Genomic DNA, 16,145 nt, shown 5'->3' with positions numbered 1-16,145 from the left:
AAACACAGTGAATGCGGAATAATGACTAAGGTTTTATTTAATAAACACCTAATTTATAGTAGTACAAATAGCAAGGTTGCATTATTACTTACTTATGAACTAACTCCTTACAATGGGACCAATGCAAATGATTTACAGCGTATTCCTTATTATCATATTATAAGAGTAATAAACTTTTCTGAATATCGCCTTCTTTATGAGTAAGAGTTTTGAATGATTCACGGTTATTTCCGTGATCATGGTGCATGCAACTGCGTCGAAATATCTATCGGGAGCTCGACAAAAATCAAAAAGGTAATCACGGTCTATATCCCGGTCAATATAAGTTCTTTATGAGTATTTAAAAACAACAATTACTTATTAATTCTCAGAACAAAACGCTATTTTGATGGCGATGATGCCGTTATCGGACATAATCTAACTATCCTCGTTGATAGATGTCAGAAAATAACTAGCAGCTCATTGCAAAATAGTACATTACGATACAAGTGCGTAAAAAAGGAAGCTCGAAACGAGTGGCGATAAATTAAAACACGACCGAAGGGAGTGTTTTAAATCGACGCGTGTTACGAATTTCCTTTTCGCACGTGTATTGTACGACGTTTTTCAGTACAGATGAGCCTTCGTAGTTTCGACCTGGCATATAATGAACCACTTCTCGCACTAGTGCGTAAAAAAAATTACTTGAAGTGCACAGGCACTTAAACTAAAAAAAAAAACATTTTTAATTTCAAATCATTTACGAATAAAATTTACTTTTTATGTTCAAATCTTCAAGAAAAGAGCGTACACCCATCTTAAAGGCCGGCAACGCACCTCCAACACCTCTGGTGTTTCGGGTGTCCATGGGCGGCGGTGATCGCTTAACATCAGGCGACCTGTCTGCTCGTTTGCCTCCTATCCCATAAAAAAAAATACATCCAAGCACGGTGCGCTCCATCGCTCTCTGTGCCCGTATCTTATGCACAGCCTTTTTAGTGAGCGTCCATGTCTCGGCACCGTGTAGCTACTTATTAATTTGCTCACCTTTTCCATAACGCGGTGGTTCACATACATCTTTTGACACCATTCTCTGCACGCCTTTTTAGACCGTTTCTCGTCATGTGTAGAATTCTTTATTTTCATATATGAATCGAATACGTTTAAGTACATTATTATGTCGCCTTCGGCTACCTGGAATAACAAATGATCGATTAAATACAAATAAATTTGAGAGAAAACTGTAGGAAACTTCACATAAGGTCAACCGGGTTGTTTGCGTCTGGTGGTGTAAACGCGTCTTATGAACATATTTTCAAAACGGACGAACATATTTTGGAAACGGAATGTGTAAGTGTTTATTGGTATTATTATCTATTATACTCTTTATTTATTTTCTTTCTTAGGCTAGGCTGTTTATAATATGAATATAAAAGTAAAATACAAAAACACATACAAAACAATATAAAACACATATAAACACATTATAAAAAACCTAACCTAGGGTGCCGCCAGCAGCGGGGCAGGGCCCAAGCTGCCGGTGGTTAGGGCTGCATAGAGAGGAACCGTCGAACTATCCGTGCTGTGTCCAAGATCACCGCCTTCTGCATCTGGCCCTTGATCCAGCCACCTAGCGAGAGTCTCTTAAGATGTTGGTCGAGACTCTTCGCTATGAGACCGTTCGCTGAAACGACTATCGGAACAATGATCGTTGATTCAACATCCCACATGGCGGTTATCTCGTGAGCCAAGTCTAGGTACTTACTGGACTTGTCCTTCTCGGCTTTCACGAGATTCTCATCATGGGGTATGGTGATGTCAACGAGCACTGCCCGGCGTTGCAGTCGATCTATTATCACAATGTCAGGTTTATTGGCTACAATAGTCCTGTCAGTGATAATAGATCGATCCCAATAGAGCGTGGCACGACCATTTTCGAGAACTGGCGCAGGTAAGTACTTGTAGTACGGTACTTCGCGGTCCACAAGGCCGTATTGAAGAGCAAGTTGCTGGTGAATAATCCTGGCTACGAGATTATGTCTGTGCAAGTACTCGCCGTTAGCAAGATGAGAACAACCGGAAATAATATGCCTGAGTGACTCTCCGGGACGGCGGCATGCCCGACAAATGTCGACCGTACCGTCCTTCAGGATATATTTCCGGTAGTTGTTCGTCATCATAACTTCGTCCGCAATTGCACAGGCAAAACCCTCGGTTTCTCCGAAGAGGTCCCCGAATCGTAACCAGTTCACCGATGCGAGCAGATCTACATCGGGTCCCGTGAGGGCCTTGTAGAACCGCCCGTGTAGCTGCTTGCTCTCCCATACCGCCTTGCGGTCCGCAGTACTTAGTACCACAGGTTTGCGCCAGTTCTGTTTCGCCAAGGAGAGCGGCGTGAGGTTTCCGTCCACTGCCACCACATCACGATGCATCCCGCACTCGTTGTTAAGGAAGTAATTCCTGAGATTGTACACCTCACGGTTGTGGAGATCTTTGGCGTTTAGGAAGCCTCGACCTCCGCACTTCCGTGGGATGTACAATCTCATAACAGACGAGCGCGGGTGTAACATACGGTGTGTGGTAAGCAGTGAGCGGACCCTCCGATCCAGGGCGTCCAGCTCAGTCTGGGTCCACCGTAGTATGCCAAAGGAGTATATGAGTAGAGGCATTACCCAGGCGTTAAAGGCGCGCACTTTGTTGCCTCCTGACAAAAGACTGTTAAGGACTTTTGTCAGCCGACTGAAAAAGCGCTCCTTCACCGACCGTCTAATGCCAACATCCTCAATACCCAACGACTGTGACATACCAAGGTACTTATAGGTTTCTGATTCAGAGATAGATCTGAACGACATCGTCTCAGAAAGTTGTAAATTTTCTGAATTTACAACCTCCCCCGCTGCACATGCATGACCGCACACTTATCGACACCAAACTCCATTCTGATGGCGGTACTGAAAACTTCTGTGGTTTTCAATAGCACCATCAGGTCTTGGGTGTTCGGTGCAAATAGTTTGAGATCGTCCATGTACAGAAGGTGAGAGATGACTTCACCCTCTCTCCGAAGCCGGCAACCTAGCCCAGAATCCTTCAGCAGCGTGCTGAGGGGATTCAGAGCTAGGCAGAACCATAATGGACTCAAACTGTCACCCTGGAATATTCCTCGCTCAATCCTTATGAAGTCCTGCGGGCCAGGGGGCCATCCCTGCCTCCTGGTTGACGAAGGACTGTGGTCCACTGCCTCATACATGCAGCCAGGAAGGATATTAAAGCTGCATCAAGTTTATACAGCTCCAATACCCTTCTCAGCCATGAATGAGGCACCGAATCATAGGCCTTCTTATAGTCAATCCAAGCGGCCGAAATGGCCCCCTGTTCCGCCGAACTTGTTGGCAGATGGTCATGTCTATGAGGAGGAGCTCTTTAGTACCACGGGACCCAACCCTACATCCATTTTGAGCGGGAGCCAGAATGTTGTTAGCGACAATATGCGCGTTAATTTTTGCTCTCAAAATGGATGTAAGGAGCTTGTAAAGTGTAGGCAAGCACGTGATGGGTCTGTAGTTTTTTGCTTCCGTGGTACTACCGGACTTATAGAGCAGGAAAGTAACACCAGTTGTTAGGGAAGGTGGGAGAGAACCAAGATCGAGGGCTTGTTGAAATTGCGTTGCCAAACGCGAGTGCGAGCATCGAAACCATTTTAGCCAGAAGTTGTGCAATCCGTCCGGTCCAGGACTTTTCCAGTTCTGGGCCGTACGGGTAGCACAACTTACGTCGTCGGGGCTGATGGTGATAGCCCCCATAGGCTCGATGCTCTCGCACTCGCGTTCGACAACGGTCATCCACTCACCCTCCGTGTGTTCGACGGGCACCGACCAGATGCTACGCCAGAAATCAGACATGGCAGTAGCATCCGGCAGCCGCACGTCAGACACACGAGGGTCGGTTTCCTCCCACCTTCGGTATACTTTCCTTTGGTCGCTTTGAAAAAGACGATTCTGCTGGAATCGGTCCACACGCTTTCTGTAGCGGCGAATACGGCTTGCCCATGCATAGACTTTCTGCTTCAGGAAGTCGATGCGCTCTGTGACATTGGCCAAATAGTCGCGGGGCCTGATGTCCGTCCCCGCGAACGCCTGGTTCACAAAGCGCATTACTCGGGGGCGATTATTACCCCTCTGAAGCAGATCAGCTTTGCAATGAGAGTCCTAAACGAGTTGATACGACGCTCGATCCGTACTTGCCATGCAGGGACACCTTCGGCGGTCCTAGTTGCACGGTCAGCGTCCGGAAACTTGACTCGAGCAACACGGCACGCCGCGATGGCCCCGCAGTACATGATCGAGTGTGTATCATCTAGATCTTTACTAGTCCGCATATATGGATCTAGTAAAGCATTTAAGGCTCCTATTAGCGCTAGATTGCGTCTATTCATGGGCAGGCGTGGTAATCGTGGCCTAGGATTGCTTGTGGAGCGATACTGCGTAATCGCCTCTTCCAAAGACCTCCTCAGTTGCTCATTGGCAGGCTCACTCTCGCTCTGACTCGCGAAGTCCCCGCCGTCGTTACCGGAATCAACCCGCGGCGCCTCCGGTGCCAGGTCGGGTTCGGGCACCGGGTCCGGCGACATGGCGGGCAAATCCCGCCCCGAGGCAGGGTCCGCGCGAGTAGCGAGAGCCTCCTGGCGGAGCCGATCAAGTGTGGCGTCATCCAACCGCTTTGACCGCTGAATGACGCGCACCTGATCCGATAGCCGCTGCTCCGATACGGTGGTGGATGGCTCGAGTGCCTGAAACAGAGGCAGCATTCTCGAACGGTACGCGGATAGCCGGGTTCCCCCCTCTGTGGCCCCGTAATAGGCGCGCATGACATTCTCGTTTATTTGTCGAGTCCATGTCATGCGACGCACTACACCACCGGCAGCGGGAGCCGTGGGCGGGGCAGGATGTCCCGCAGGCCCCAAGCGTGCCGGCAGCGGTGGCCGCCCTCGTCGCGCAGGTGGTGGCGGCGGCGGCGGCGGCGGCCCGCTCTCGTCGCTGGACCCGTCGGTGTCGGGCGCCGTGGCGAACTCGTCGCCCGACGACGATGCGGACGGGGAGCTGGACGAGGCGGGCGGGGATGGTGGGCGTGCGTTTCTTTGTGCCGCTTTGGTGCGTGACCTCGTTAACATTTTCACAAATTTCACAATGCACTTATCGCCGTTTGACAGTTCATGCTGATATCCGTGTATTTAGATAGTATAGTAATTCGTTGGATGTTCTTCATTGTACATGATTTTAATGTAGCCTAAGAAATACACAAAAACTGAACCACAAAAACCAAGAACGGCGATAAAAATACTATAAAAATAAATAAAATTGTGAAAATTTATCCAAAGACACGTCCGTCAGTGTCAGCGGTTTTTTTTTTTTTTTTTTTTTTTTTTTTTTTTTTTTTTTTTTTTTTTTTAATCTATTTATTATTAGGACGACCGGTCTGCCGCAGTCGTTAGTGATCATGCCTGCTACGCCGCGGTCCCGGGTTCGAATCCCGGTAAGGGCATTTATTTGTGTGATGAGCACAGATATTTGTTCCTGAGTCATGGGTGTTTTCTATGTATATAAGTATTTATATATTATATATATCGTTGTCTGAGTACCCACAACACAAGCCTTCTTGAGCTTACCGTGGGCCCCAATCAATCTGTGTAAGAATGTCCAATAATATTTATTTATCAATAGATGTCGCGACGAACATAAAGTCTAATGCTCAACAATTTTTAGCTAATATTACAATAGTATTAATCAGTACTCTGTTTGCGATTCCTTCTGCTTGTAATATAAATTGTAAACTGTTCTAATATTACATTTTTGGCAGACGAGACACAGTTGCCACCTAGTATCGAGTAGTGGTACTGATAATTCACGCTATTGTACAGTAAATGCAAGTTATCTGTATAGGAATAGTTATAGTGACATCTAGCGACAATCACGCGTCAACTAGCTTGAATTATCAGTACTGATACTTGTCAATAGATGGCGCGACGAACATAAAGTCTAATGCTCAACAATTTTTAGCTAACATTACAAAAGTATTAATCAGTACTCTGTTTTCAATTCCTTCTGCTTGTAATATAAATAGGCTAGTTTCCTATACTTAAAATAAAATATTTTATGCCGTGCACGAAATAAAGCACCACATAATTAGAAGAAAAACATAGACAGTAGTAATGTTTAAACATAATTTCTATTTAATAAGTCAAAGAGAAAGATATAAAGTAGATGAATTGACCGTGATGTCACTCCTCAGTATTTCATAGTATTTCCATATAAGCAAATCGTTTTGACAGTTCTTAAAAAGAAGCTGATTTGATTAGTAGGAAACTAGCCTATTGTAAACAGTTTAAACTAGCCTATTGTAAAAATATTACACCTAGTGTTGAGTAGTGGTACTGATAATTTACGTTAGTGGACGCGTGATTGACGCGTGAATGACGCTAGATGTCACCATAAATAACTTGGATTTACTAATGTATGGAGTTAAAACTCTTCCCTTGTTCCTCCATGTCATATCGACGGTGAAGTAACAAGAACTCCTAAGTACAGGTCGATTACAAAGATATGTATAGGCGAGGAAACTTATTACAATGCAATAAGGTGAAAAAGTGGATACATATCTCTGTAGTCGACTGTCCTTAGGAGTTCTTGTTACTTCGCCGTCGATATACAGAGTTATAACTAATACACACCTCAAAATTATTTCGCCTAGACAACTTAGCAGCAATGTTGTCCTTGCCCGTAGAACTCTTCGTGAAAATACCTTCTACTTGAAGCATACAAGCTATCGACAAAGCCTCTTCCACGCAACCATATTCACCTGAAAATATTAAACATAAGTTTTTTGCAAAAATGTAATTTTTGGCACAAGATTTTATCGCCGACTGTACCTTTCTTTCAACAGTCATCTACTGCTCTCCGAGACGCTTCTAAAAACCCCTTACTCGAGGCGGAAACGACGCTTCTTAATACAGAGTTCCTATGACCACCTTTCTGCTCCATCATCAGATCAGCTCCATGATACCATAATATTGTATTGTCACGTGATTTACATACGACGTGCGAAATTTCAACTCAATCGGAAACCGGGAAGTGGGTCAAATTCAGCTTCTACGTTTTGACCCAAACTAACATACTGATGAGGCAAGTAGAATAAAGGCTTGTAATAATAATCAATAGTTATCTGTTATACAAGGGAGCAAAGTTGTATTTTAACGCCGAGTGTGAATTGAAAAACGAGCAAGTGAAAGGATCCTATAGTTGAACCACGAGCGAAGCGAGTAGTTCGAGAATAGAATCCTGAACTTGCGAGTTTTTAACACACGAGAAGTAAAATACATTTGCACCCGAGTGTAACACAAAACTTTTCCCCTCACTATGGCGAGGAAACTGCAATACAAAAAATGCGTTAATCACTGCTTCCAGTAGTTCCACAGGTGGTAAATCATCTTTATTACTAGATTCACCTACGTTTATCAATTTTAAAGCAGTTAATTTGACTTTATTCAAGGTCAAATTACTTTACCCACTAGTGGATAAAATGCGTTTTTACCCGCTGGTATTAAAGGACAAAACACGTGTTTCCGAGCTAGTGAGGGGAAAAGATTATTTATACAGGATTCACAATCTTCATACTAAGAATCGTACCTCCATTTTTAGCGCCATCTATAAATACTATCATAACTACACTGATGATGCCTACAATTTTTTTTTTCAATGTGTATTGACGTGATATCATGATATTAAAATAAAGAAGCAAGTCATTTGTTCTTATAAAAAATAAAAAGACGCAAAAATATTTGGGGAAAATATGATTTTGGTCACTTCCAGGCTGCGAAACAGCGCCATCAATGCGCCAATAATGCAGATCACTGCAATATTACTAAGTTACTGTTATAGGCTACTTGACCCTTTTTAGCGTTCCGTAGTCAACTAGGAACCCTTATAGTTTCACCATGTCTGTCTGTCCGCGGATAATCTCAGTAACCGTAAGCACTAGAAAGCTGAAATTTGGTACCAATATGTATATTAATCACGCTAACAAAGTGAAGTAGAAAACATCCATGACTCGGGAACAAATATCTGTGCTCATCACACAAATAAATGTCCTTAACGGGATTCGAACCCGGGACCGCGGGTTGTAAACTGTTCTAATATTAATTTTTGGCAGACAAGACACTGCTGAAACCAAGTATCGAGTAGTGGTACTGATATTTCACGCTATTTGACGCGTGATTGTCGCTAGATGTCACTGTCACTGTCACTGTAACTGTGCCTATACAAATAACCCGCATTTACTGATGTATGGAGTTACAACTCTTGCTTATTTCTCTATGTTTGGTAGTGAATGTGTCAAAGAAATATACACCCTGTTTTTATAGAATTCCGTTAACTTCAAGGGAAGGTCCTTTAGATCAATTAATGTCTCTAAGAAACTAGCGTCTTAACTCTTACGGCTATCGAGTTATTAAAAAAATAAAGATAATTACTGAACACGTGTGTGACAGCCTTTACCAACTCCTAATGTTATTTGTTTTGACATGTGCCGTCAATCACTTGACACTAACTTGAATGTTATTCTTAAGTTTAGTAAATTTTTTTGCGATTTTAACTAATAATGATATACAGGTTGGTTCCTGATAATGAACCTAGCTACGTGTCGAATTTAAAGGAAAACAAAAAAAAACACGGAGTATAACTCCGTATAGACAGATAAAGTCTAAGAAAAAAACGTACCTCAGTACCATACAGAAAAAATAAATGGTTGTCTGTAAAGTCGGTTTACAGACGGTAGTTTGACGTGATAACGTCAAACATTACAGTAGTATAGACAGGGGCGGCTCACTCCGCGATTCTATCGCCGCGCTACAAAGTACATGCTGGCGGCCGCGAGTTCGCGGCCTAATCAGGGGTGGCGCGCGGTGCGTTTTCACGGAACTCACGTTCCCACTTTCTATTGTTACTTTACGTCGCGAGTTTTTCTAAGCTTCTTTTAAAGTGAATGGCTTATAATGCTTAGTTAAATAAACATCATGAATAAAATAGGACAATATTACACAGATCTACTATTGCTTAAGTCCCACGGAAAAGTTCAATAAGGCTTGTGATGTTGGGATTTCAACAATAATATATAAATACTGTACATATATATAAGGTCCTAATTTATTAGTTGCAGATATTTTAACACATGATACTTTACATTAAAATAATTAACTTTAAATATAAATTAAGAAATCTTTTCATGTAACTTTTTTGATTTCATTTTCCTAACAAAAAAATTAATTATAATTTCGTCTAAAAAAAATCATCATGTGCATTATCACATGTCACAATAACACTGTCTGTCATGTCAACAATTGTTTGTTGTAAATGTCGTGAAGGTTCGGCGGGAAAACTGCACATGTCATTGAAGTGGCCAGTTACAGTTAAGTGGTACGTAAAAGAGGTACTAGAATCTGTTCAATGAGTTTTCATTTAATAATCACATAAACAGGGTGTTTTTACGTAGCAAATTTGTTTTTCCGTTTTCTCCAAAAAAACATCGTAAAAGCTATAATGTTTCACGGTTTAATATACTCCAGATACCGAGTACTATCAGCTGTAAAAATATCTGCATCTAATAAATTAGGACGTTATATACCTAGAAAGTACCCAAGACTTGAATATAATAGCATTTTATCTGAGTATTAAATCGTTTTAATTCATATGCAACCCTATCGTCCGACGCTGCGCACGTGTGGCTCGATTCTTTGTTAGAATTTTGTAGGCATTCAAAAGGCGGCATTTCGTGAACATCAAAGCAGTGGGCCTTTCTATACTTGTACTTTCAAATGCAAGAATTACTTACCTATATTGCCGCAATTGTATTGAACACACATGAAAATCACAATAACATTTCACTTCACTTTACAAAACATTTGAGTTCACGTGTATCTTTCATGCTAGGCTGATCGAGTGGAAGGGAGATCTGGGAGATAGATGCAGCACGAACCGAACCGAACTGAGCCGATCGCTCGAGCCGATCACGCTTCTCTCTCGTTCGTGCCGCGCTCTCGCTTGCGAGCCTTGCGGAACGGGACAATGACGTCTTCTTTTTCGTGCATGCAGCCCGTAGTAACGAGTTATTAGACGTTATCACGTCAAAAGGTACGGTGGCCTAGATGGCATTACACCTTTAGGGTACGCTCAGCTAGATGGCACTAATATTAATATTTGACATTTTAACACATATCAAGCTAAGAATATGGGCCAAATTGTCAAAACTCAGGTTCAACAGTTTTAAGCTTATTAGGCTTGTGTCGTTCACGAACTATGAACTGTTAGGAATAAAATCCCATCAATGACCGAAATGAACTGAATCTTTCCGTGCTCTGAGAATCGGTCTTTGCTCATTTAGTTCAGTATAGGATCGGCGAACGCGAGCGGTTTGGATCAAGAACGAGTGTGTGACTGCGCCGACCGAGAGCGAGAGCTACTTAGCAGAGCACCAAAAAAAAGTCAAGTTTTCATATTAAACCTCGGTTACTTACAACCTTTCGGTCCGGAATGTTACTATCTGTTGACTATTCATATCATTTTGACACTATTTGGTCCCATTCGTTCTGATCTTTCCGACCGCAGTGGTCACTGGTCTGTCTGAACTAAATGAGCAAAAGACCTAAAAGAGCGAACTAGTTCGTGGAAGCGATTGAACGAGATCGGAGCGCTCCGATCAACGAACGAAACGGCACAAGCCTAAAGCTTATGTCGAGAGATGGCACTGTGATTACACATTTTACTTCGACAGTAGCTCTCTATATACTCGATCCTCTTTGGAATGTGTTAACAATATAAACAATGACTTATAAATGATAAGACATTGCTTGCAAAAATTATCAAAAAATTTGATTAAATTAACACATCGATTTTGTTGAAATCGGAAAAAGCTTAAACACTGCTTTAATCAATACATTTCTGGGGTGACATACCATTCGCTAGTTTCATATCAATACAGCGACATCTAACGGGATATCTGTGAAACAATTACTGTGAGAACTACACAATAGTACACTACGATACAAGTGCATTAAAACGAAGCGACTGAGGTATAAAGGTCATGTCAGTGATTGATTCGACATGAAGAGTCATATTCTATGACGTCACTACATCGCTCACAAAAAAAATTACACACATTTTTAATCGAAAATACAAAATCTATAAATATTGTTTTTTTATGTCAAATACTACAGAAGACAATTATTTATTTGACCGGTCTGGCGCAGACGGTAGTGACCCTGCCTGCTACGCCGCAGTCCCGGGTTCGAATCCCGGTAAGGGCATTTATTTGTGTGACGAGCACAGATATTTGTTCCTGAGTCATGGATGTTTTCTATGCGTGTGCGTGTTTTCTATGTGTGTTCTATGGGTTGTATTTGTATATTATCTATATATCGTTGTCTGAGTACCCACAACACAAGCCTTCTTGAGCTTACCGTGGGCTTCAGTCAATCTGTGTAAGAATGTCCTATAATATTTATTTACTTATTTATTTATTTTTTATTGTGACAAATTCGATATGAGTCTAGTAGCCTATTATAGTAACTACAATTATAGCAACTTACAAAAATTATACTAACTTACTGCAATTATAGTAACTTACTGTTATTTTAACAACTTACCACTACTACAAAGCATTTTAGCGCACATCGGTCTCAGCGGCAACTCTGCCATATTTTCTCCTAGCGACGTCGTTAGATTGCCATCTCTATCTACAGCTTTTAAAGCGTATAGAGTTTCCAAGCCGGACAGAAGACTTTTCGCTGGCGGCGGCGTTGGGAATGTGAATCTGAAAGGGGTTAAGGTTAGATTATTAGACACATACATACATACACCAGTACCAAAGAGGATCGAGTATTAAGGAGAGTTACTGTCAAAGTAAAATGTGTAATCACAGTGCATAGACTGCCATCTCTCGACACAGGCTTAAAACTTTTGAACCTCAGTTTTGACAATTTGGGCCATATTCTTAGCTTGATATGCAGATATATTGATAATATTGATATGTTTTAAAATGTCAAATATTAATATTAGCGCCATCTAGCCGAGCGTACCCCAAGGTGTATCGCCATCTAGCTCACCGTACCTTTTTCTGTATGGTTTTGGGGTACGTTTTTTTCTTAGACTTTATCGGTCTTTACGAAGTTATATAGGTCTTTGGTACTGATAATTTACGCTAGTTGACGCGTGATTGTTGCTAGATGTCACTCAACTATGCCTATACAAATAACCCGCATTTACTGATGTATGCTGTTACAACTCTTCCCTTATAGCAGGGGGAAATTAGCTAAAATTACGGCATAATTAACGGAAGGTTTTTTTAAATTGAAATATGTACGTTATAGACCGAAGTTATTTTTCATCAACCCTCCCCACTCCTCCCTCCTCTGCGTCACCCCTCTACCCTCCCTTAAAGTGCCGAAAATGCGGTTTTTCTCGATTTCTGACAAAACTGTTGAAGATACAGAAAAAGCGCGTAGGAACGAAGTAATCCTTAATAAATTTACTACAAATCATTCATTAACACTTTGGTTCTAGCACTTATAGTTCACGCGTGATCCGTCACGAAAGTTGGTCCTTTGCTGCAATCTTCTTTAGTGAATGTTAAGTTTTCGCCCAAAATGCATACGAAATCGTCGAAATTTGTTTGATATAACTAAAATATTGTAACTCATGACTAAAATAAAATTAAGGGGGAAAAATCACTACCATGGGTGGAATTTCCAATATGTCTTGGAATTCCAGTAACTATTTAAGACGTAATATTTTCACGGTAGTAGTCGCTAGGAGTACCATTGATCTATATAGTGTATCTATGACTGGGAATGAGCTTTTTCTAACTGTTGGTAGAGCCCTGGAGTATCAATCCAGTAGCCGTGAGTTCAAGTCCCACCCATGGTAGTGATTTTTGCCCCTGAAATTCATTTTCAGTTTATAATATTTTAGTAATATCAAACAGATTTCGTAAGCAATTTGGGAGAAAACTTAACATTCACTAAAGCAAATTGCAGTAAAGGACCAACTTTCGTGATGGATCACGCGAAACCTATAAGTGCTAGAACCAAAGTGTCAATGAACGATTTGTAGTAAATTTATCAAGGATTACTTTTTTTCTACACGCTTTTTCTGTATCTACAACGGTTTTGTCAGAAATCGCGAAAAACCGCATTTTCGGCTATTTAAGGGGGGGACGAGGGGTGACGCAGAGGGGGGAGGGATGGGGAGGGTTGATGAAAAATAACTTCGGCCTGTAATGTAAATATCCCAATCAAAAAAAATCTTCCATTAATTATGCCAACATTTTCATACATAACTTTCCAGAAGCAACGGACTATTATTCTTCTATGTACGTACTAGGTATTGCCTATAACTTTGTCATCATCCTCCTTGCGTTATCCCGGCATTTTGCCACGGCTCATGGGAGCCTGGGGTCCGCTTTGACAACAAATCCCAAGATTTGGCGTAGGCACTAGTTTTTACGAAAGCGACTGCCATCTGACCTTCCAACCCGAAGGGTAAACTAGACCTTATTGGAATTAGTCCGGTTTCCTCACGATGTTTTCCTTCACCGAAAAGCGACTGGCAAATATGAAATGACATTTCGCACATAAATTCCGAAAAACTCATTGGTGCTAGCCGGGGTTCGAACCCGCGACCTCCGGAACGAAAGTCGCACGCTCTAGTAAACTATGAGCTATCGGCTATAAAAACGAAAAACGAACAAAAGATAATCACTCCCGTGTAAATAAAAGAGACACGCTTTGCCCATAACTTTGTGACGTTAAATAAATGTATTTTCTTTCTTTCTTTCCACATACCTGAGTAAATTATGTATGCCGAGAGCTTTAAGCTGCAGCAGTACTGACGATAAATCACTTCTCGAAATCTCCGGCGGCACGCTTGCAGGCAGTTTGTCAAATTCCGACTCTGTGTATAGCCTGGAAAGAAAATAAATAGTACATTACATCAGAGGCCGGGAAAATGAGGATTTCCCAGATAGGGATACGAGGCCGGGAATCCGTTTTCACGCCGAGGCATGTATAGTGATTTTCTCAAACATACAATGAAATAAAAAAAAATGCTCTAAAGGACAATATTTTATAAAAAAAAGGTTACTTTGGAGGCCTAAAAAATAATATGAAATCCCTTTACAGTCCTCTCGAGTTGTTGCGCCCAAAAAGCGATACTTCCCAGCCCATTTTAAGGAACGTAAAGACAATATTTCATTGCATGTTTGAGAAAACAACATTATTGTAAACTATTGACAGGTGAGACTGTGGTTTTCTGCAAACGGATTGCTCTTAAATATAACGAAGTCGAATATCATGCTTTTTTTTTTATACTACGTCGGTGGCAAACAAGCATATGATCCGCCTGATGGGAAGCGGTCACCGTAACATATGGACGCCTGCAACTCAAAGAGTGTCGCATGCGCGTTGCCACCCCATTAGAAACTTGTACACTCCCTTTACTGTGTGTGCACAGCAAACAGGAGTGTACAAGTTCAAAGGAGGGTTTGGGTTGCCGACGACTCAAAGGACAATACTACTACTACTACTACTACGGACAATAGACGGAACAAATTAGTTCCGTAAGCACCCCGCACCCTCGTTGAGCTCTAGCAGCCTTACTCACCGACAGGAACACAGCACTATGAGTAGGGTCTAGCGCTATTTGGCTGCGGTCTTCTGTAAGGCGGAGGTACTTCCCCAGTTGGGCTCTGCTCTAGATTCGAGCGAGACGATATCCGCTGTGCTGTGCCCTACCACACAAAGCGAAATATCATTCGCTATGCCCTACCTCCTTCCAACGTCTTCTCAGTACATTTTATTTATTTATTTATACAAGGAATTCCAACAGCTATGAATAATAAAATATACATTTTGAATAGTAATACCAAAGAGGATCGAGTATTAAAGAGAGTTACTGTCCAAGTAAAATGTGTAATCACAGTGCCATCTCTTGACACAGGCTTAAAACTTTTGAACCTCAGTTTTGACAATTTGGTCCATATCCTTAACTTGATATGTGTAAAAATGTCAAATATTAGCGCCATCTAGCCAAGCGCCCCCCAAAGGTGTATCGCCATCTAGGTCACCGTACCTTTTTCTGTATGGTTTTGAGGTACGTTTTCTTTTTAGACTTTAGCTGTCTAATTATATTATTAGTAATAATCCCTTGCCTTTAGATTAAAGAGTCTAAAAGGGCCTCCGTGCTGTTGGTTCGGCCTCACACATGCCTCCCAGAAGTCCGGGACCCCACGGTCGCGAGATATGGTAAGATATACAAATAATAATAATATTTTTTTTTCTCGTACCTATAACACTTCCCGCGTTGCGTGCGCCCGGCGCGACCGGCGCGTTGACGCGCGTTGTCGCGCGACAGCGGACAGACGCAGAGACTCTCCACGCCAACCGACGGGTCGAAGTATGGCAGCTTGTGGAAGCCACAGTCGATTACTGGAACATAATAATGTATTTATCAGTCAATCAAATCAATAAAAAAATTGGGGACACCTTACAAGGATCAACTTAGCCCCAAACTAAGCATAGCTTGTACTATGGGTGCTAAGCGACGATATACATACTTAAATAGATAAATACATAGAAAACATCCATGGCTCAGGAACAAACATCTGTCATCACACAAATAAATGCCCTTACCGGGATTCGAAATTCGAACCCAGGACCGCGGCTTAGCAGGCAGGGTCACTACCGACTGAGCCAGACCGGTCGTCAATCAATGATTTTTTTTTAATAATTTCGAATATTTCGCTAAAAAGTAGGGATGTACCGACTATTGATTTGGCCGACTAGGTAAACTACCGATTAGTCGGCGATTGGGTGGCCGATTAGTCGGCTAGTCGGCCAGAACATAATTTTCGACTAATTCACCAGAATTTTTAAATGACATTAGTCCTTTGTTAACGCTCTTCATTATTTTTTACAGGTTCAAAGGTCAACGAGAATATTGATACCCATACAATTTCCATTTTTAACAAACGGTTTGGCTTAGTGGGTAGGAATTCTGCCTATGAAACCGATAGTCCTAGTTAGGACATTTATTTCTGGGATGATCAAAGTTGTCCTTTTGACTAAC

The 16,145-nt window shown here is 41.9% G+C and overlaps 1 protein-coding gene across 1 annotated transcript in view; it reads right to left on the bottom strand.

Annotated features, from left to right (window-relative positions):
• The window catches only part of LOC125236921 (probable ATP-dependent RNA helicase DHX35), a 132,500-nt gene that overhangs the window by 44,975 nt on the left and 71,380 nt on the right, over positions 1-16,145 (bottom strand). The window contains exons 9-13 of the mRNA XM_048143838.1: positions 15,364-15,505; positions 13,865-13,984; positions 11,669-11,835; positions 6,704-6,831; positions 1,027-1,173 (exon numbers count right to left, since the gene is read on the bottom strand). Coding sequence (XP_047999795.1) covers positions 1,027-1,173; positions 6,704-6,831; positions 11,669-11,835; positions 13,865-13,984; positions 15,364-15,505 — 704 coding nt within the window. The remainder of the gene's footprint in view (positions 1-1,026; positions 1,174-6,703; positions 6,832-11,668; positions 11,836-13,864; positions 13,985-15,363; positions 15,506-16,145) is intronic.

The sequence above is a fragment of the Leguminivora glycinivorella genome, chromosome 20 (assembly GCF_023078275.1).
Source record: "Leguminivora glycinivorella isolate SPB_JAAS2020 chromosome 20, LegGlyc_1.1, whole genome shotgun sequence".
Taxonomy (NCBI): Eukaryota; Metazoa; Arthropoda; class Insecta; order Lepidoptera; family Tortricidae; genus Leguminivora; species Leguminivora glycinivorella.
This window is presented reverse-complemented; position numbering and strand designations above follow the sequence as displayed.